The sequence below is a fragment of the Vanellus vanellus genome (assembly GCF_965231255.1).
Source record: "Vanellus vanellus genome assembly, chromosome: 5".
Classification (NCBI taxonomy): domain Eukaryota; kingdom Metazoa; phylum Chordata; class Aves; order Charadriiformes; family Charadriidae; genus Vanellus; species Vanellus vanellus.
Window position 1 is genome coordinate 75,313,594 of NC_138910.1, and position 21,880 is coordinate 75,335,473.

At 41.3% G+C, this 21,880-nt stretch overlaps 1 protein-coding gene across 1 annotated transcript in view; it reads right to left on the minus strand.

Annotated features, from left to right (window-relative positions):
* Window positions 1-267: 267 nt before the first annotated feature.
* CC2D1B (coiled-coil and C2 domain containing 1B) overlaps window positions 268-21,880 on the minus strand; it is a gene marked incomplete at its 5' end in the record, with an annotated part of 36,258 nt that continues 14,645 nt past the window's right edge. Inside the window, 14 exons of the mRNA XM_082484182.1 lie at window positions 268-2,999; window positions 4,751-4,881; window positions 5,622-5,712; window positions 9,503-9,602; window positions 10,884-10,935; window positions 12,778-12,836; window positions 13,480-13,553; window positions 14,046-14,162; window positions 14,427-14,485; window positions 15,024-15,149; window positions 15,814-15,986; window positions 18,253-18,445; window positions 19,252-19,364; window positions 21,562-21,634. Coding sequence (XP_082340308.1) covers window positions 4,762-4,881; window positions 5,622-5,712; window positions 9,503-9,602; window positions 10,884-10,935; window positions 12,778-12,836; window positions 13,480-13,553; window positions 14,046-14,162; window positions 14,427-14,485; window positions 15,024-15,149; window positions 15,814-15,986; window positions 18,253-18,445; window positions 19,252-19,364; window positions 21,562-21,634 — 1,350 coding nt within the window. The 3' untranslated portion in view covers window positions 268-2,999; window positions 4,751-4,761. The remainder of the gene's footprint in view (window positions 3,000-4,750; window positions 4,882-5,621; window positions 5,713-9,502; window positions 9,603-10,883; window positions 10,936-12,777; window positions 12,837-13,479; window positions 13,554-14,045; window positions 14,163-14,426; window positions 14,486-15,023; window positions 15,150-15,813; window positions 15,987-18,252; window positions 18,446-19,251; window positions 19,365-21,561; window positions 21,635-21,880) is intronic.

A 21,880-nucleotide genomic window follows, 5' to 3' on the forward strand; every position in this document is an offset into this window, starting at 1 on the left:
CTTGGAGTAGCCCTCGAGAGATACGGAAAGATTACTTAGCCATAACTACATTTGTACGCGCGTCCAAATAAGCAGAAGGGCAGGCATCTCTCTGAAAGCGGTGTTATGTAAACTGCAGTTTTGTGTGTGTGATAGGCTAGTTTACTTTTTTCCTCTATTTACTATAAAAACCCATCACCTCGGCAGATTTCTATAGTCTCCTAGAACAACTCTGCTATTCTGTACTTTGTTTACAAATCTGTATGAAGCAGAGGAAATATTAGCCCGAAAGTGCAGTTATCTCTCATTCCTCTTCCCCAGTAGGTCCTGCTTTTTAAAGAAAAGTAACACCCAGGGCAGCTTTAAGTCTCCTCCTCGCTGTATGCTGTAGTGTAACGCTAGTGTCGTGTAATGCAAGACAGCTTGCACTTCATATTAGCAGCACCATGTAAAAGCTTACCTGTGATACAAGTATAGAGTGGCTGTTTTTGCATGTTCTGCTGAAAAAGGCTTTCTGGTCAGCTCTGAACACTTGCACTTGGCACAGTGCTCTTGGTCTCACCTGAGAGGGCTTTAGTAAGGAAAGCAGCCGCTCACATCTGCCGCAACATTGTGAAGCCAGAATTGAGAGTCAGCCAGAGGAAATGTGGTTCTACATTCTTACTGTCTCCACAGAAAGCTGCTAAAAGCATTAGAAAGAGCTGAAGGGAGGAGAAGGGGTCGGTTTGTTGAGCCGTAGCCATGCAGAGCAGCTGTTTGAGCCCCTCCCAGGAAGGGGAAGGGGAAGGGGCAAAGGTTTCTTCTCCCGTCTATACAGAAAATTAATTTGGGAAGAGAGGGGCTAATTTATGGTGAATGCAGTACCTCACACCTTGCATCATCCCTCCTCACAGTCAGTTCTGGTGGATGCAGTGGGGATTATTTTGGTTTTGCTGCATGTGAGTAACACAGGCGGCTTTTCAAATAGGAAGGGAAGTGCAAGGCTACCGTGAGAGTGATGCTCTATTTTTTAAACAAATATACAGCATTAGCTGAGCAAAGGAAAAGGTAACTGTATGCGTAGTAATGTATTTTATGTAAAGACAGCACAGCATGTGTACAGAGTGCATTTGTGAATAAATGGCTACTGCTTTTTTTAAAAAAAAGCAAAGTCTGACAACTCCAATATTGCAAATTTCGGCTGTCACCACCCAGCACTTGGAGAAGGGAGGCCAGAGAATGGGGTCCAGCTCCAGAAGCAAAAGCCAGCCAGCATGAGGTGGCACACGGCTACACTAGAAAGTGTTACATCAAAGTGAAACCTTCCCTCTGGCCTTTGGGAAAAGGTGGCTGGCTCAATGCGGCTTACTTAATGTTTCATGATGGACGACCCTTAAGCATTTACACACTCACTAGCCTTCCCATGTGTTTGTGCGGCGGAGCAGGACTAAGGTTGCTCTCCCGCTCCCCTCTGCACGCTGTTTTTGCACACTTTGGGACACAGCGCAGCACTACGTGGTGTCGGCAAGATTCAGTCCCTGGAAGAGAGTTCCATAAACTAAGTAATAATCTTCCTTCTAGAGCCTGCACTCCAGCTTTGCCACAGCAGCGGCTTTCCAGTTACCTTAGTTGCATTGTTATGCTTAATAATGCAGTAAAAAGAGGTGAAAAATCTTTATCTTCTCTTCCTTTGCCCCCAAAGTCTTTTAGGTTTGGGTTATGTTTGTGCAAAACACTATCAACTGGTGACTGACATGTTCGCTTCAACCATAGCCTTTTAAATGACCTTAATTACCATGTTGTTAAGAAATGAGTACTTGTTTTAGAAAAAAATTGTACTTTTAAAATTCAGTTAGTTAACACTGCAAAAAACTGCATATTATATTTTTATTTTCAACATGTAGTTTTGTATATTAAATTTATTGAAATTAAAAACTAAACACTGTATTGTCTTCATCTGCTCAGGAAGACAGAGGCAGCGCTGCCTTACTTGTCGGACTCTGCCTACAAACTCGCCCTACCGCAACAGCTGCCGCGGGAGCGCTCCGCCGCCTCCCCAGCGCAGGCACATCCTCTCCTTTGAGATCAGTCGTTTCCGTCAGCTCGCGGACATTTAAAAACACAAATATATTTGGTACCACTTTTTGTATGCTGCTGATCAAAAGCATTCCTGAAAATAGTCATAATCCAGTTTTCTACATAACAAAGGGTGGCTATTTTTCCCATCACCTGGAAGAACTGTAGAAGCCTATTTTTGTAAAAATACAAGGAACATTTGGGAAGCAGCAGAGTCTAGCATACTTTTTTTTTCCCCTCCTTTTTTAAATTAAAAAGAAAAAGGATGAAGGCACAGTACCCGGGCTGCACTGAGCAGGCAGTGCAGCAAGCATGGCAGACAACTGGTAGCCAGAACAAAAATGTAGATGTGTGAACACCTGCTGCTAACACGTCTTGCATTCTTTTCTTCTGAAAGGCAACATCCCACTGAACTTCACGTTGCAATGGCATGCGCAGAGGAGGGACGCGGAGCCGCTAGATTGCTGCCCAAGTTCTCGCTCCTCTATTTTAGGAAATGACAAAAAAAAACCCCAACCCCAAACAGGCCTTGATAAGAGAGAACAGAAAAGCAGTAGCAGACTGTTGACTGTACCACGCCGGCTGCTCGTACACTTGAAAAAATTAATTCCAGTTAAAGGTCTTACCTGTGACTTGACTGAAAAAAGTTTTTGCACTGCCTCGGGCAATTTTTAAGGGGCTAAACTTTTCACACACCACTATGCATAGTTAGTGTAACATTCATCCTGGTGCTACATTAGTAGTCCCACATTAAGGCAATTCTGTCTATTTTGTGTAGTAACAATCCCCTGCAGCAGCAAATTTCCAGAGCCTTACATTTGCCTTAAAGTTATTAATAAGCACTATGGCTGTTATCAAAATAGACAGCAGGTTCAGTAGTGCATTCGTTTAACATCTTTGGTGCTTGCAGGTAGCAGCATCTTTCTACATACGTTCATCCAACATCTTTTAACATGCCAACAGATCTGTGGAAAAAAAAAACCAAAACCCAACAAAATTACTTGATGCAGTACTGAACAGATGTTCACAATTCAAGGTCATGTTACATGTAAAATGCTGACATGGATTTTCTGGATGGTCAACTAGAAAAATCAATGGAGCAAAATTAATAAGCTGTAGTGATTGAAAATGCTTAGGTGTCTGGTGCTTAGGTGTCCAGCCACGGCACAAGGCCAAGTTGTTACTTCAGATATGGCCAAACGTGTCCCTCGCAGCCCGACCGTGGAGCTCAGGGGCAGCTTCCTCCTGGGCTGGGAGGAAGAAATTGCTAGACAAACAGTCCCTTCGGTGCTACAAATTCAGACTCATATTGAAAAGAGACCTCTCAGTCTGTAAAATCTAACACAATTTGAAAGCAAAGGTGTGGCCAACAGGTGATGGCGCTGTGAAGCTCTGAAGCTTAACTGCCATTTATAAATGCAAAGCAAAACAATATGCTAAGGAACAGGGAGCACAGAGACTTCAGGAGCTCAAGCAAATGTAAAGGGATTACTTATAAGAAACTTTGTATTTATACATCCTCTGTTTTCCATGAGGAAAGGTGAGGCTTGTTCCATGCTTGTAGAGCACGGTCATGGTCCAAGAGGAAAGCTCTACATGCTGTCACAGGACCATAAACACCTGCTTAGAAGGGACAACGCGGTCAGTCGTGGCCCTGTCAGTAACCCCCCCCAACTGCAGGCAATTTGCACGCGCACCAGAGGGAGAACTGACTGTCTGTAGCGAGTCGGTGTCCTCTCCGTGGTTTTATGGACATAAGCTGTGGGAGGAACGAAGACCGAAGCTTCAGGATATCAGTGACTGTGTCCAACTAATCTGAAATTCTTTCAAACGTCAGGCACATGCATAAAAGTAGGCTGAATTAGATTCCACAGGCAGATGGGCTTGTGGCAGTTATCTTTTAGTAACTTTATGTAGAAAATAATTTTAAAAAAAGACACCAGAATTTTTGGTATTTATTTGCTGTTTTTTTGTTTGTTTGGTTGGTTGTTTTTTTGTTAAGAAGAGAGAATTTGTGATACCTAAAAAGCAGAGTATGAGAAAGGAAGACGAGCTCCAAAACCAAGGAGTTTCTGTAGGGGCTGCCAAGAGGAGGAAGCCTACCTCTTTTTTCATCCTTCTAATATACAACCACTTTGGCAGCAGACAGCTCCTCTTCTGTACTCGAGATGAGCACAGTGGGCACCAGGCACGGTTCTCCAGGCAGCCTGTATTCAACCATACAGTTTCTCCCTGCCCATAAGTCTCAAGCATCCTGAATAAAGCCCATCTCCAATAGTTTCCTTTTCAGATGAAGTCAAGCAGACTTTCATGGGACAAACAAATGTCCTCCTCTAGCTTCTGGTGAGAGAAGGATCCTTGCTAACTCTGAAAGGTTTTTTCCTAACAATACAGATGGACAGAAAGCACCCTCCCTCCTAGAAAGGATTTATCAATCTTATTTTCTAAATATAATTCCAAATAAAGATGTTGCTAGAAGCTCTCTCTGTGTTTCAAGTGATTGTGCAACGGCATCTTCGATATACAAACTAATCAGAGATGCTGTAACCTCATTTCTGAAATTATGTCAGCTCACCGCTACAAATATAAAGATGAATGGTATCAAAGCCAGAGCTATGTAATTAGGTCAATGTCAACAAAAGACATTATCGAAGTGGAGTTTATCTGTAACCCCGTCAAGTTCTGGCCAGACCATCTTTAGGCACAGTATTCATACCTCAGATAGAACTAATGTTCAAGGACCAGCCAATTTTCTGTAATTGTTTGAAGATCTTGACCACTGAGGGGCTCCCTGAGTCTCACTTTCACCTCCAGTTTCCCTCCAGTGGGCTTTCTGCCATCAAAAATCTGGAAGAACCACAAAAAGAAGAGCAGTTAGTGCACATACAAATGACAATGTCAAACCATAGTGCCTCAGGCAACCACTGACTTTATTTCCCCATGACTAAAAGATGACAGAGATCACCTGCAGGAGGCTGCAACGCCGGGAGGCTTCGCAGCCACGTGCTTCCCCGGATGCATAATTCAGCAGAGCAGGTTGCCCACACAGCCGGTGCAGGGCAGCTGTATCACCGGCTGCGCTACCTCTGCCTGCTGCGCACCAAGCCCTGAAGTACAACTGGACTCCACAGGCAGCTCAGAGGACACTAAGGGCAGCAGCGCCCTGAGCATGGCTGTGACACAGCCCAAGGGATTATATTTTATATTTTTTTAAGGTTCCCTTAGTGATCTACTGGATCTTACGGCAGCTCTATCTACTCCGGCAGTCTTCACTTAACCCTTTTATCTGTTAGCTACCAACACAAACATTTTTAGGAATCACCTGAATTTCTGCTTCTGACAAAGAAAACTATCTTGATACAGAAAATTTGCAGAAGAGTCCCCAAGAAGTTCCCAGAACCAGAATGGTCACATCTAAGACAAGCTTCAAGAGACGGTAAAACAAAGAACAGCCCATTGTTTAACGAACTCATCCAATACAAAACTGTCACCTCTGTGCAGATACATTTATGCATTGCAAATATTCATTTTCCCTTTGCATTCAAATACTACTTACTAGAAGAACACACCTCACCCAGAAAACATACCTCGATGATCTCTCTAACTTCACATTCTGATTCCAGCTTTTCCAGCTTCAAGTGTGCTGTCCCCACCTGCTTGTCACTTCTGAAAAAGGACCTGTTTCAAAGAAACCTTCCTTAGTTGAATGGGTAAGGTTCTTCAGAACATTCAAGAGGAGGCAAGCTAAGAGGTCATCGCTATTTGCCCCATCACCATACCCAGGAGGGCTAGTCAAGACATTCTACTAGACCCCTACCAAGCAGACTGCAAGGGAGACGACAAGGACAAGATACGGAAGTACTCTTTTTTTAATTATTCTCTTGTAAAAGATGAGGACCGTAGTGAAAAAAAACAATCAAACTAAACCAGCACTTGGAATGACAGCAGCTTTCTTTCATCCCTACACAGGGTGACAGGGGAGAATGGCCTAACAGATGGGACAGACAGCAATCTCCTGCAACAGACTGTTTAAAACAGGCTGAAAAACTTCCCAAGAAGTTGCATCTCTCATCAAAACAAACATTTCACAGGCACATGCTGGTTTTGGCAAACTACTTATTAGGAAAAAAAATAATAATCACATGAATCATTCTGTTTCATTTTGATAAATCAAAACACTCATTTTCAACAAGTAAGAACATTTCATTTCAGCTATTGTTTTGATTCACCTTCATCCTGGTAGTTTTAACAGTCAAGAACTATAATTTTAGAATTTCTAGTCTGCTGAAATTAAACATAGAGCATTTTTATCCTGTATGGAAAATAATCAACTTTTTTCCGCTACAGTCACTTCTGTTAATAGTTTTATCAGCACGAGATCCATGTTTACCTTAACAGAGACAGGTGGTGCAATCCTCAGCCAGACAAACTCCTCCAAAAGGCAACAGCTAAGACTAAAACACACTAATTCCACAGAAGTGTTCAGCTCAAAGCACTGGATTTCTTTGCCTGTATCCAAGCAATTCCCTGAATCAGTCCCAAAAAGGTTTGATAACTGAAATCTAGATTCTGGAGGTAGGAAAGCCATCCAGTCATGCCTACCATGTTTTGAACAGGAAATCTGCCAAGAATTCAGAAGCTTCCTTTTTTATGCCATTCTAGTTAGGAAAAAAACAAGCAAGCAGCAAACCAACAAACATACAAAAAAACCCCAACCCCAAAACATCCACCCTTCTTCCTACTATCACTAAGAGATATTATGATATTGCCAAGCAAGATGCAAAGATGCAATGAAAACTCTGAAGGTTATTCTATGATCACATCATCTGTGGCAACAGTAACCAGTATACACAGACCTGACGCTGCCATCAGCACCTATAATTTCCAAGTGAACATCTGTGAACCTGATTGTCGAAAATCTCTGACTGGAAAAGGAGGAAGGTTGTTTCCTCACATCCACTGCCTCAATGATTGCTTCGTTCATATATTCTCCAAATAGCTCATACCAACTGCAGTATAATGAACCAGACTTTAACCTCACTTTCTGCCTTGCTTGTTCAGAAATTGTATCGGGGATGCTATGGCTCATGTAGCACCTACGTCTGGGTAGATTAGGAGGACAATGGTCTGGTGCCATCAGCCCAGGCTGCAGCGAGCTCACAGAAGGGAGCTCAGACACCTCTAGACGGGATAAAGAGCACAAGACCACTACTACTCTGAGTGCGCTGGAACATGCAGCGAGTCACTGTTAGGAAGTACATCTCTTCCAAAAACCTGCTGCTCAAGGACTTGAAAGACTCCGGCTCAGTTGTTCAGATTGCCTCTTATTTGTCAATTTGGCCATCTCAACACAAATTGCTGTGGTAAAGAAAAACAATGGCACGAGTACCACAAGGGTCGATAGCACTGCCTCCAAACATGATGCCTATGAATGTTGGTGACAGAAAGCCTTCCAAAGGTGAGACTGTATTCTCCATCGATGAGACTAGAGCAGACTCACAAAATCATTTAGAAAAGTTCAGAATTTATTAGCTTACATGCTAGAATACTTCTTTTACTTCACAAGCACCTTAAAATGAAGGATTACATAATTGTACTGCAGTATGTTGGCCACTTTGTTCAAAAACTTAAAAAGAGAATCAGCAATTCTTCTAGCTGAATTTTTTAAAGCATTTTTCCACTTTATAATTCAAGGAACAATAAAGACTGGTTCATCCCTGAGCAGTTCTAGAGGGTTTGCAGTGAAGAACGTGAATTTGCTCTAGGCCATGGCTTCAGAAACAGCTCTGGGGAAATCTCCTTTTATCTTCAGAAGCTTTTAGGAGAGGTTTAAGGAGAGACTTTTCCTTTAGAAAAATACATTGCTGGGTTTTTACTTGAAAGAGTTTTTTAAATAGAAGTTTAATATATATGACCTGAAACAAGTCTCCTTTGCTCACTGAGAGAAAATAATTCTTGGGAGATGGTCAAAGAGCTATCAGAGACCCCAGAACTACAACATCTTAACAAGCATTTCTGAAAGTATTATTCATTTATCGTCTTGAAGACAGACGGGGAGCAGAAGCCTTTAGAAAAGAGCCTGGATCGCTTCATCCTCTCCCTTCTCCTGAGAAGACGGCTGGGGGAATGTGATCAGTGGGCATTTCTTCTTCTCCTTCCCTGTTGCTATTTGTCCAGGGGAACTGCAACCCCTCCACCCCAATCCGGAAACAAGCATATATTTAACTTGTTAAGATTTCTGTTCTAAGAACAACAACAACAAAATATCTCAGAACCAGAAAAGACAGATTTTTTGCTAGTCTTCAAAAAGGCTTCAAAGGACAATCTGGAGCTGGCATACAACTCATGAATCACTGTAGAGTGTTTCCCAATGGAACAACTTAAGCCTGAGCTCAGACCTTAAAAACAAGCACAATTCCAGCTGGTAAGAGAACAGGGTATGCCCCATGTGCACAACTGTATGCAAAAGATAGGGAAAAACATTTTAAACAAATGTAAACACTTAACAGTTTTATGCAAAAGAGGCAGAAGCTCTAATGATGAAATCTTGAACAACAGAGCAGTGGAGCAGTCAGGATTGACAGAGAAAGAGTAAGAAAATCAGCTTTGGCTTCAATTGAGATGCAAATGGAAGATCTGGAGTAAAAACAAAAGGACTTTAGCTCATAAATTAAAACATCTACAACTGGAAAACCATCTTGGAGAACCTGTGGATCATTTCTGCATGTCCCAGTAACAGAAAGAAAGAACAGCACAAAGAGCCACTGAGACAAAACCAGGTTATCTAACACCCCACCCAAGTCACAGATCACAACCAACTCAGGGATTAGTGAATATAGGCCACTCTGATTTTGAATAACTCAGTAATGAGCCTATGAGCAGGATGATTTCCCTGATCGTTACCAATTGTTAACATCCATCTCATCATCTGGATATCTGAGATGAGAGGAGTCTGTCTCTCTCAAGACAGTCTAACGGTTTGCTAGCAGTGTTCAGTAAATATTGTAAGATCCTCAGAAGGAAGATAAGTACAAAACCGTAACAGTAGTTCTGCCATCATCTGCTTTACTGCTGTTAATGTTTTGCTGCCACTTGTACTTCATTATTCTACAAAGTCATCCCATATAACATTTAAGTCTTCTAGTCTTGATGACTAAAATCAAATTGGATAAGAATCAAAACAATTTGAAGCTGAATCATTACCTTCTCATTCTCATCAATTCCTCTTGACTCATAACTGGCAGATCAGTTGAGGATCAGTGCGTTAACTTCACTGAGCTTCTGCCTTTTTTTCACCCCCATAGGGAAGATACAGAGCTCAGGCACATTTTGAAAGGAGTTCTCGGACACGAGAACTAGACAACTCTTTATTACTTGCTTAAAGATTGGGCTTCATAAATTTCAGCTACAACACTCTTTTCAAGTGTTACTAGAGAAGCAATGAGGGGGAAGTAAACTGTGGACTTACCCTTTATGAAAGACTTCAAATTTAATTCCTTTGGAGCGAATTGCTCGTCGGAAACCTCTGTGATTTCTGTTGATGTTCAACTTAAACAACTGGTTATATTCTACAGTTAAGATACAGAAAAATGAAAGAAAGCTGTGAAAGTTAAACTATGTGCAGTGCTCTATTACATGCACGTCCTCAGACCTCTCTTTATCTCAGTTTGGCCCATTTGTGAAAGACACTTCACATCTGTACGAACCTCCTTCTCAGGAGGTTTTTTCAGTCATTAACAAGTTAAGTGTCCCTGTGCAACAGCTCATCTGCCATCCCCACTTTAGAGGGACAGAAACCAAACTGCGGAAAAACCAAGTCATCATGACAAGGTGACAGCAAGTTACTGGAGACCCCAAACACCAGTTTCATTAATGAGCATGACAAGAAGTGTGCCACAGGATACCTTTGTATCAGAAAGTCTCACAACACTGTACAACTAATGCTCAGAGACTTCTCTGTTGTGCTACCCAGGAACACTCATCTCTGCTTGTCAGCCTGGGAACGCAAAACATCAAAGCTAAGTGGCTGCTCAACAAGTGCAGATCAAGTTATTGGAAGACCTGGAATGCAGCTCTCAGTATTGGAGCTTCAGGACTTGTACTCCTAACAGAAAATATACATAAACTCAAAAATAGATAGATACGTATCTCTTTTGAGATAAATTGACAACTAGTAATTTGGATACTGAATTCAGAGTTGTTTTGATACCAGATGGCTGCTTACTGCAAGAATTGAAAAAAAAATAAAATAGCAGTAAATCAAACTCAGAGTGCAAGACGATTAATTCTAAAATGCATTACTCTAATACCGGTATTCAATGGCTAGGTACAAAGCGGTATTTTTCTAAAGGTACAAATAAAGTATTTTAGTTGGTTTCAAGATACATTGTCTTAAAAAAAATCTGTTACTGCAATGATGCTTTGTCAGGTTTAGAAATGTTAGCCGATTAGCAAAAATCATGACAGATTTGGCAATCTCACAGGACAAAATCTGACTGAAAAAGATCTGATCCGTGAAGATATTAATATTACTAATTTAACTTATTTAATAAAGCAAATCTATTTATGTGGCCCATCTCCCAGCAGGGATGACAGCAACAGCTGGAGCATGACGGGTAACTCGATAACTTCACTAATTCATAACACAATAACTATCACCAATATTGGGATGAGGCTGAAGAAACTGCCAACACAGCTGGACTTCACCCTCCAAGAAGCCCTTTCATAAGAAAGGGGAAAAAAGGTAGTGTGAGGCCCTCCGGCCGGATTCACAGCATGAGACTAGCACGTACTCTCCAGTGATTCCTAAGGTGCAGTGTTTTCCCCTCTGTCCCAGAAAAAGTACTAACCTGGAGAATTGTTATTGTTAATTACAGGTGTTTTACTCTTTTGAGGTTGCTCCTATTAAAAGAGACACACATTACATAAAACCATCAGATATTGTTTCAAAATACAAAGTCGTAACCATTTTTATTACCAGCTCTTTTTTATACCTATACAAGAAACATGAGGTTTAGGGGGTCATCTGAACGGTAAGAGGAGTCACGGTACATTCAAGACTGAAATATTTTGATTTCATTGTGGTAACAAGTATAATACTAGATAAAGAATAAGCCAAAACATTACATTAAATATAAGAGCCAAAGATAAGCTACATGGTCACACTCAATTCAATCCAATCATCATAAAGTTACTGACTGTGGCTGTTAAACTACATGATAAACTGTGCACGTTCCACGACACAGTAATTCTGTTCCTTCTGCATTAGTTGGAATAATAAGCTACACAAGGAATTCATCACAAATCATTCAGGGAATTGCCCTACTATTATTTTGCCTGACAATCAATCTGCCACCAAAATGAATTAACTTTTAACCTAAAGCGGAATACAAACTAAATCTCTGGGGACTGAACAAGGACAATGTGACCTAATTATTGCAGCTACTTTGCAAAACTGATTTCAGCTATGAAGGAGAAAGGTGGTGTATTTGACTGTTGGCTCAGCAGTGGAGATCTGGCTTTTTTTTAAAACACAGAAAAATAGATTAAAAACAACAATGCTGATTCTTACTTATTCCCCAGAAAATGATTCACACCGACCAATTCTGCCTTCAGCCACCCTAAGGGTGGGGACTCCTCCATTAAGGCCTCATGTAACTCAAACCTAAAGACAAACCTGATCTGACCATCACCAATTTCCCACAGGTAACTGAATTTATTTTACTAGGATTGCTGCAAAATTTATTAGGAGGTAAAAATCTAGGCTCTCACACTCTCACAAGGCTAAGTATTAGTCCTGTAAGAGCAAAGATTGTTTCTGCCCTACAGAGAAAGCAGCAGAAGCCCCAGCTTACTGAGAGTAGGACTCCACAGCCCTCCTTAGAAGCTCTTCTAGCTCAATGGTTTCAGTATTTTTCAGACCAGAGACTGCTTTTAAAGATGAGGGGAACAGGATGCCACTGGGGAGTTTTAAGGAAAGAAGCAATATATATATATATAGATGTATACATATTTTTTATATACATACACATATCTATGCACATACATACTTGCACATAAATATGAATTAGTAACGTCAACAAACTTGTATGGCCTAAGGCCTTTCTCCAGATAGGCACATATGTATTTGCTAAATTAAATCACCAGCAATCACATGTATTTATCTGATGAAAAAAATTAACCTTTTCAATCCACTTCTATAATTATAAGATATGTCCAAAAGCAATGCCTTTAAAAGCTTCTTTTCTTAAAGGAATGGGACTTGGAGGGAGATCACATCTGAGGTAGTCCCTCTCCCTCAGTGACACGTTTGTGTGCTCTTGTGTTTGGCTGAAGTTACCAGTGCATTTGCACCCCTGAAAGAAATGAACTTCTATAAATTTTGCAAACACTGGAAACACTCTGATTAGCATCTTCAAGGGGATAAAGGTGGGCACGGCTTAGCACCATGAATGCTGTTTAGCAGTAAGGTGGTGGTCATGCAGGCAGAGAACATGCAAGCCTGAAGCAGGTACCACATTGTGGAGAAGAGCAAGAGAAAGGTGCAGCAAAGCACAAATTGGCAGGAAACAGATTCAGCAGTTCTCAGAAAACCTTTGTTTTAAAAATAAATTCAGGCAGTATGCCTAGAAGTGTTTTCCCTTTCTAGAAGAAAACCTATGCTTCCCCCTTGAAGCCCTCCCAGGCTAATACAGTGGCAAAGGTCACAGACTGAGGAACAAAAGAGCCAGGACACGCACTCACCGCACTCGGGTACTGAAATTCAAACTTCACAAATGCATCTAAATCTCTTGGTGATACACCTGAATGAGACAACAAGCAGCCAATACACTTATTTTCATTGCATCTGTAATGCTGAGCAGGATTTTCACGAGCACCTAACTGATTTTCTGTAGGACTCATGACCTGTCATTTGACAACTGAAAAACCCATCCATCAAACCAAAATCCATAGAAAGCTGGCATCCAAAGGCAAACATCTACTTTTCTTACTGCTGCTGTTAGTCCTGAGATAGTTTAGCACAAATGGTTTATAAGCTCCCAGAAACAAGGGACTAAAAGCAGTAACATTGGCAGGAGCAACTCCTGTCTACTGAAGGGTCAATACACATTAAGGTGGCAGGTACTCATCACAAAATAGGAGATAAATATGAAACTTAAACTATTACCCAGTTATGAGCAAACTCAGGACAATTTCAAGTTCTTCCCTCTGTCCAGATGGAACCCAAATTCTCTTTAGTCTTCTGTTTGGTTTGTTTGTTTTTTTAAATACTGATTAAAAGTTGTTTTGGGGCTTGAGCCTGAAATCGGGTTATTTTGTTTTAATGACTGCTGGCTACAAAGATCTTGACTCCTGAAGTGGTCTTCAAGGTAGAAAAATCTCATTCCCCACTACTTTCCTTACCTAGTTGGAGGAAAAAACCCATATGCCCTTTTGAGTACCTACCTGGTGGAGCTGGTAGGTTTATCCCCCTGACAATAAGAAGGTGCATTTCTGTGCTGTTGAGCTCAGAAAATATCCTGTGAAAAAATAAAGATGAAAAATTGTATTCATCCCAATAGCCCACCACCACCTGATCCACTGCCGGACCAGGATGCCACTGGTATTTGCCAGACCTTTTTCAATAGTGCGCTCCCACATAGATTATGTGTTCATAAATTACCAAAGAGCAAGGAAAGCACAAACCGAGATAAAAACATCTCTGAGGTATAGTGAAAAGGGCCACAAACAAAGCCCAAAGGCAACAGGACTGAAAAAGAAACACAGAGGAAGGAAGAGTGGCTGAAGTAGCAGAATATGAGATGAAGCTGAAGATCTTTTGAAAACAAAAGAACCCAGAAGTTAGAGAACAACTTCTTTGTATTTAAGTTGTTGAGAGTGTCCTTTCAGAAATGCTGAGCCTAACCCTAGGTGCCACCTGAGTTTGCTGAAGCCCACAATTCCCTAAACAAGAGCTAGAAACCAGAAAACTCATTCCAGCCTGCCTGAGAAATCCCTTTGGTTTTCCACACCTTATCATTTTAAAGGTTCTTTCCTCAAAGTGATGGCTTGGAGGATCCATTCCTTGTGCTCGTGCAAGCTGTAGGATGTCCATGTCCTTTTTACAACCTTGCGCCAGTTTCTCAAACCTATAGAAAAGGCAAACAAACAATGGAAAAGCTACACACATACTGGAACATCAAACAGAGCATTCTGTCAGATACAGGCCACAGAATAAGTCTCAGACCAGAGGTTTGAGAGAACCTGGAGATGCAGGCCTCACAGTTACTGATACTTTCGCATAATGAGAAGCTCACCAACCCAACCCCCCTACCATCTTTAGGGGGGTCAGGCAGACTCAAGCCTGAAATGACCACATTGTGGGATGATTAAAAGTGGGCAGTGGGTCTTACCGAGCCGTTTCTGCTACATTTCCCAGATGCATGAATTGCTTGGAATACTGCAAACACCTCTGTCAACAGAAACAAAACCAAACAAATACAGATGCACTCAGTGATCCTCACACACAGATTCATGACTGGCAGAGAGTTTTGAGGTTGATGGCAACCTAATTTAAGAAAAGCCAATAGTTTTCCCAAGTCACCCAAAAACATCTACCCCCCCGAGTCCTTTAAGCCCAAAGCCAAGTACAGCATTTGTTTGAGCTGTTCTGCCCTATTACTTTTAATCACTTAATTTCTATATATAAGGTTCACCCAAGAGCTAGTCTTAATCATTCGGGTACTATTTTCAAACTTGAGTGCTCGTATTTAATAGTGATAATTTGATAGTCCCAAGCCTCCAAGCACACCCTTTGACTTCAACTAAGTAGAGAATCCAACTCTGAAAATTTTCCACTTTAGGACACACAAAATCAAGAGCATTTAAAAAAAAAACAAACAAAAGACCCCACAGAAACAATGATGGCATTACAATATTAATAAAACCCAGAGAAATGTTAAAAAAAAAAAACAAACCCAGACCATTTCTAAGAAAGATAAACCAGTCACCTCATGTTGGTCCTTCAGCAATTTTATGAGCTGTGCATATACTTCATCAGCTTTCTGAGACAGTCGGACATCTTCATGGTGTATGAAGATAAAATCACCCTCATCATCTGTAGGGGGTGATGGCAGCTGCAACACAAGACCACCACATTTCAGAGCCCTTATAGGAAAAAATGAAGTAGACAAAAAGCAGTCAGAATGTATGGAAAGGTCAGTGAAAGGAGATGGGTTGTTTTCCTTCTCAAGGCAATTCCAACCCAATCACTACTTACACCACTGCCTGACAACTGATTAAATTATAAAATCCTGCAAAACGTCTCACAGGCCTAGTTCCCTGATTATTCAGGTCAGGAGAGCTATTACAGTGCAGTTTGGTTTCCCCATCTACCCAAATACCAAGAGAAACCAGGGCATCGCTGTATCCCATGCACATGATCCTCATCCCAGAATGGAGTTAGGACCCAGCTACGAGATGTACTCACACCCTAAGCCCAGGAAACACTTCCAAGCTGCGTGGTTTAGCTGTGTCATTGTAAATCAAGGAGCAAACGGTTCATGGAGACGAAATTTTCTCAAAATCTGGCACATTTGAGGAGCAACAGAGGAAACAAAATGAGACAAAAACTAAAACAAAATTACAGGGGAATTTCAGGGCTTAGCATCCGGATTTGTCACTTGAGCAAACTAACTTAATTTGTGTCAAGAAGTAACTACCAAATCATTCACTGTTTGAAGTAAGCACTTAGATGTCCAAGAATACAAAACAAAGCAGAATACTAACAGTCCTACTAACCTTGGAAATATCAACAGGTTTGCCACATTTTGCTTGCTCAATCTTTAGGTCAAAGCTCTTAGCTGTTCTGAGATACATCTTAGCCTGTTCAAGGTTATTTTCCTTCTTTGCTTTGACGGCTGCCTTCATGTATTGCTTCTTTCTGTTCTGCAGAAATTCCAGCTGTTCCCTAGCTGAAAAACAGTTGTATAAAAACGCTCACTCATCTGACACTGCCATGCCCCTGAAACAGGCTTATTGTGTTCACTTTATAAGCAGAAAAAGGTCAGTATACATACAGATATCAAATAAGGACATTTCCTTACCGCACTTAATTGTTTCATGGCCAGTTTCAATTTCAAGTATCAGAAAAAGAAACAAAATTCCTTCTATCATGGCATCCTTCATCAAAAAAACTCACAGCACTTCACAAGTGTCACAATAGTAATTACAGCCCCTTATTTGCAGGCAGGAGACAGACTCCAGTACAGCTGATTGGTCCAAAGTGGAAGCTGAATTCAAAGTTTCAGCATGACATCTTAACTTCTAGAAGACAGCGGATATTACAAGCATCTTCTGTACTCATTTCTTTCCTCTCCCCTGATCTGTCAAACCTCCCCCCAAATGAACCAATGTGTGCAGGCACGTTGAGACATACCCACCTCTGCTTATTTATAATTCCTTGCCATCTTAGTTTATTAATTCCTGGGTCTCCTCTTTCCTTCCCAAAACAGTAAGGACAACCACACAAAGAAGAAAAGATTGCTTTACATTGTAACAGGTCAGCGCATCCTCCCTCTTCCTATACCTCACTTAGGAAATGGTACAGCGTGAGCTGATTACAGCCATTTCCAAAGATACTCATATTGCATTCACCACTGCACTCTACTCGTGATTACACAAGCTAAACAACACTTGCAAGAGGTGCCTGTCTCAGCAAACAAGTATACCGATGACTCTCATACGATATTCACTGCTGTCAGATGACAATCAACTTATTCCCATGCTCACAAGAGAGCCCGCTGTCCTGCTGCTGTAAGCAATTTGCCCAATCAGCCAAAACCAAACTAATTAGACAAGGTAACTAGCCCAGATTCCACTGAGACAAAACCCACAGCATGCTCCGTGAGGCTGAGACACAGAGCACAGGTATTTTCAAAGCAGATCTGTGGAGAATTTTGCTCTGACTGAGCAAAGCCATTAATCCAACTGATCTTGGCTCCTTGACTTTCCTGGCATAGGCCTTAAGTGCAGCTGCCCTTCTGCACTCCCACACCTCCCTATGCCTTGTGCTCTCCAACAAGAAAAAAGACAGGTTTTTTACAGTTGATTTATCAGCTACAGGCAGCTGTAAGGTGCACTTCATATTCTGGGCGGAAGAAGGTTATACTTGGATCGATCACAGAATGCACTTTGGCCAGTGAAATATAGCCTTACAACAGTGAAGTACTGACATTTTGTTGTGAAAATCAAGAACCTGTCCAGGTTCTTGTTGCACCTAATGGTCTTATTTTAAAATACTTGAAGTACCCAGAAGAGATTACTGTAACACCAGAGACCAGGTATTATCAATTCCTTCACAGCATAAGTCTAGGGCAATTCACTTAAGAGATTATTATGTCAGCTAAAATTGCAAAAAACCCAATCTCCTGAGGGTTCATAGATTTTTCAAAGCCAAAATGGCCAACTACTATGTTTTAGTGGTCTTTATAAAATAAGTAATGGAATTTTCTAGAGAGAAGAGTTACGAGCTAATCACAGTGGCACTGTGAAACGCCTTTGCACTCTGCAAAAGAACTCACATCAGCCAACTAGGCAGCTCTGCTTTGCCCTGGGGGCAGAATGGAAGAACGACAGGATTATAGTCAAGGCGTGACAACAGAATCAGTGAGAGCCTCAACACTGCTGGTGTGTGCCCAAATCACACCGTGAGGTGGTGGCTCTTCCTTACTATCTGTACAATTAATCTTGTACAGACAACTGTTCAGTGACCTTAGCAACAGCAGGACTAGAGATTGATGAACTACTGCCTGTATGCCAGTTTGAGATCCTTGGATGAAGCAGTAGGCAGAAGCCACTGTTTGATGTAGGAAGTTGCACTACATCAATGAATAAATCACACTGGCAAGCCATCCACTTTAATGGGAGTATATGTAGAGTTCAACTGTGAGCAGAGTTAAACATTATGAATCGATACACTCGTTACATCAAAATTAATTAAAAACCCAATCACCCTTATAATTACACATGCTGCCTCTGTGAAATAAAGCTGCATGGCTGGTCTGGATCCACCCTCCAGCAGACAATATATTGAGTCTCCTGTCAGAGGAAATCTATGCCACACATTCACAGGCTCATATCTAAAATATTATGAAAATAAGTATTTACCAAGGTATTAAACTAAACTAGTGCAAATGACTTGCACATGGATCAGTGGGAATGATGATCCCTTCACCTTACCAGCTGGAGGGAGATGATCCATTGACTCTGCCTTGTCCAGGGTTGAGGGTGATGTAGCTCGTTTCACATGCTCAGGAGAGCTCTCCTCCTCAGCTACAGCAGATGGCACTGTAATTGGCTTAACAACTTGAGTCGGCTTTCCAGGCAGCTGAGCAGGCTTCTTGGCAACCGGGGCCTGTGTCAGAGGTTCATTCTAGCATAACAAAAAGAATTTCACGTTGAATGCATAAAATCTATTCCAGAGTTGAGGACAGCATCTCAAGCATCAACAGCCATGGTTATCACTATATCAGCCTGCTGGTATCACTTTTGAGGGGAACAAAACATTCCGGACAGCAAATTTTAACTTCTGGGGGTTTATGAGCCATGCTGTGCCAGTAGGTAGTTGACCTATGCAAGCAAACTTCTGCTATTGAAGGGACAAAAGGAATGTTCAACAAGGCAGTGATTTCAAAACAAGCAGGTGCGTGCAGAAAAACCATCATCCAGGAATTCTGTCCATTAAAAGCTACTCCAGCTGAAAGCACAATCAATCAGCAACCAAATCCAGAGAGAGAAAGAAATTAAACCAAAGTCTAAAGGCTGGTGTTGCCTGACAAAAGGCAGTAAGTGCTGAACATACTGGGAAAGCACAAACATAGGAGCTACTGAGATGGAGGATCAAAGTACAGATTTAAGTACTTCAGAACAATGTAAAGGGGTGGCCAGGATCTGAAGTGTTTGCTTTGAAAATAAAACCCACATACAAGACAGTTACGAAAGAGACAAACTCTGGACTTGCAGACTCTGTAGGTACTGACTGTCATAACATCTCATCTCTCTCTCCCCTACACTATAATGCAAACTGAAATTACTACTGAGGATCCTGTACTCTTCAGACTTCTGGGAAGCATATTTCATCTCAGTACCTTTGCTTGACTGGAAATCTGATGGTCTCATCTCTGCATACCACAAGAGACAGCATTTTAACTTTTACACATCCTACTAAGAAAAACTAACCTCCTCCTCTTCATCATTTTCCTCCATGTTTGCCAGCTTGCTGGCACTTTCCAGAACAGCAGCTACTGTGCTGTCACCATCCGTTGCTGCAACACCAGGAAGAGGGGGAAATCCTGAGGAGGAAAGGAATACAGAAGTAAAGAGTTGCATAAAACTTGTGTTCTGTCTTCCATATTTCTTCTTTTCTGTAAAGCTATTTCTATCCAAGCATCCATTATCTAATATATTTCAGAATTCAGCGTAACTAGACTGAGGCCAAAGCCACAAAGCCTTGCTAGATAAAGTCTGAGTGGTGGGCTTAAGATCAGATCTCTTACAGATAATACAGGCTTAAAGGGATGATGCTAAAATGACCCAATAACAGAGCATAATTTTCTATGTTGAGCAACTGGCAGCCAGCCAAGGAACCTCAGAACCTCAAAACTTTGGTAACAGAGATGCCCCCAGAACCAGCAAAGAATTTAGTCGCTCTTTTGCACAAAAGGACAGCAGATTGTACAAAAAGTTGCTGGCTCTTTCTTCCCCTCTCACTGCTACCTCACCTTAGTGGGTACACAGCCCAGCAGAAAATCAGTGCTACCCCACAGAGTAATAAACAATACATCACTGACATCTGGGTAACACACTGTAACATCAGCCTCTGCTGAAAATCTACTGCAATGCAGAGGTTGTAAAGCAAGGCAGAATCACAGTAGTTTAATATCAAGTATATGAAGAACAATCCTTTTCATCATTTTATTACCCTTTTAAGAATGGGAGGAAGGCTTGATGATGGAAGATAAACTCTCACTTCCACACTACAAGTTCAGCGTCAGCTTCAAACAACAGAGAGCCAGAGCCACTACTATAAAATGTCTGTTAATAAGATTTATCTCATTACACATAGCAAGTATTTTTGTTGCCAGTCTCATTAAAAGTGCCAAGACATAATAACTAAACTGCTTCTAAACCTAGAGATGGCTGCTACAGGGACAGAACAAGTTTGAGGTACACAAGCAGGCAGAACACAGAATCCTATGCTGCTGCCATCGTGTGACATTTGATCCATTACTCAGCAGCATTTTTGTCTCCAAGGAGGACAAGGCTCGTACTTATCATCATCCAGATGCAATGAAATGTGCTGCCAGTCCATTATAATCTCATTGCTGGTTCCAGTGACAGCCTAAAGGTTGTCTTCAATGCAAATCATATGGCCTCTAAATAACAGCTGAAAAACATGCAGCTAACGTGTAAGGAAACTGAGGAGTCATCCACATTTTCGGAGGTGTAAATATGGAGTACCTCACTCTTACAGAAACTGGTATTTACCAAGAAATGGATCATGTTCTAGAACAAGGGATGCTAAACTGCTTTTCAGGGACAGCCTCACAGCAGTATGTGACCTGACAGAGCTGGCACTGCCTACTTTACTACTACTACTACACTGCTTGCCATTGCCACATTTGACAGGGACAAAAAAGCCACAAGGTCCATGTCCCTTTTCTAGGGTTGGTTTGGCTTTTTTTTAAACTAAAAAAAATCTAGACACCACTTAGCAGTGCTAATTGTATCCTTTCAGAAGAACACATCAGGCACAAGAGAGAAGGAATGATGCTTCCTAGGGAAGAAGCAGTATCATACAAACCAGAGGTGGAGCATGTGTAGATGACCTTGCCAAAACTTTTACAAACACAGCACTATACATTCTGAATAAGACAAAAAAGGACACAGAGTGTCTCATGAAGCAGGTTCAGTTTCTGCCTCTGTCACTGTCTCAGTGTGACTATGGGCATAATTTGCTTCATCTCTGTAGACTACTTTTAGTAGCCATGAGAGCTGCAATACTGATCTGAGTTGTAAGGTGTTGCAAGAAGATGCTTAAATTAAATATAGAGTTCTGAGGTTCCTGCTGGGAATAAACAGAATGGGAAACATCACAATTTTTTTCCATTTCAAAAATCTCCTTCCAGTAAACTAAGAAGCCAATATATCCCAAGTTTACTCTTTCCTCTAGGAGGGCTGTCACAGAGGGCAGACAGGTGACATTTTCAGCGCTTGCCCATGGTTAAGCTGTTTAACTTTTCAAATAGGGCCAGTTTCAAGTTCCAGTGCTGTCAAACAGGCAGTCAGTAGTCAGGAATATTCACCAGTGTGAAAATTTGGGAGCATACTAAAAGCAGTTTCACAATACCATTAAACAGAAGGCCAGCCTACTCACTGAGAAAGAGGAGGAGCTGTTCCACAGGATGAGGAGGCAATATCTGCACACCTCCTTCAGGGCCCAGTAGACATAAAAAAAATGATATTAGGACATTTTATATTCACACTTACCTGGGGGAACAGGTAGCTCAGAAAAATTCACTTTCCTCCCTGCTTTATGGGCTCTTATGGCATCCTGGTATTGCTGTAATCAAAGGCACTCAGTAAGACACAAAATCAAGTTGACTATAGATTAGTAATCAACTGTATTTAACCATCATAAATATTGCAGAATACACAGTATTTTGCTATAATACGTGCATTGTCTCTATTTCTCCTTCCTCCAAATGTTTTACAGCTACTGTGCTGGAACTCTCTTCAAACAGAAGGACAATACAAAAATTATTTCAGCCTTGAAGAAGCCTTCAGCAAGAGAACTAATTCAAATGGC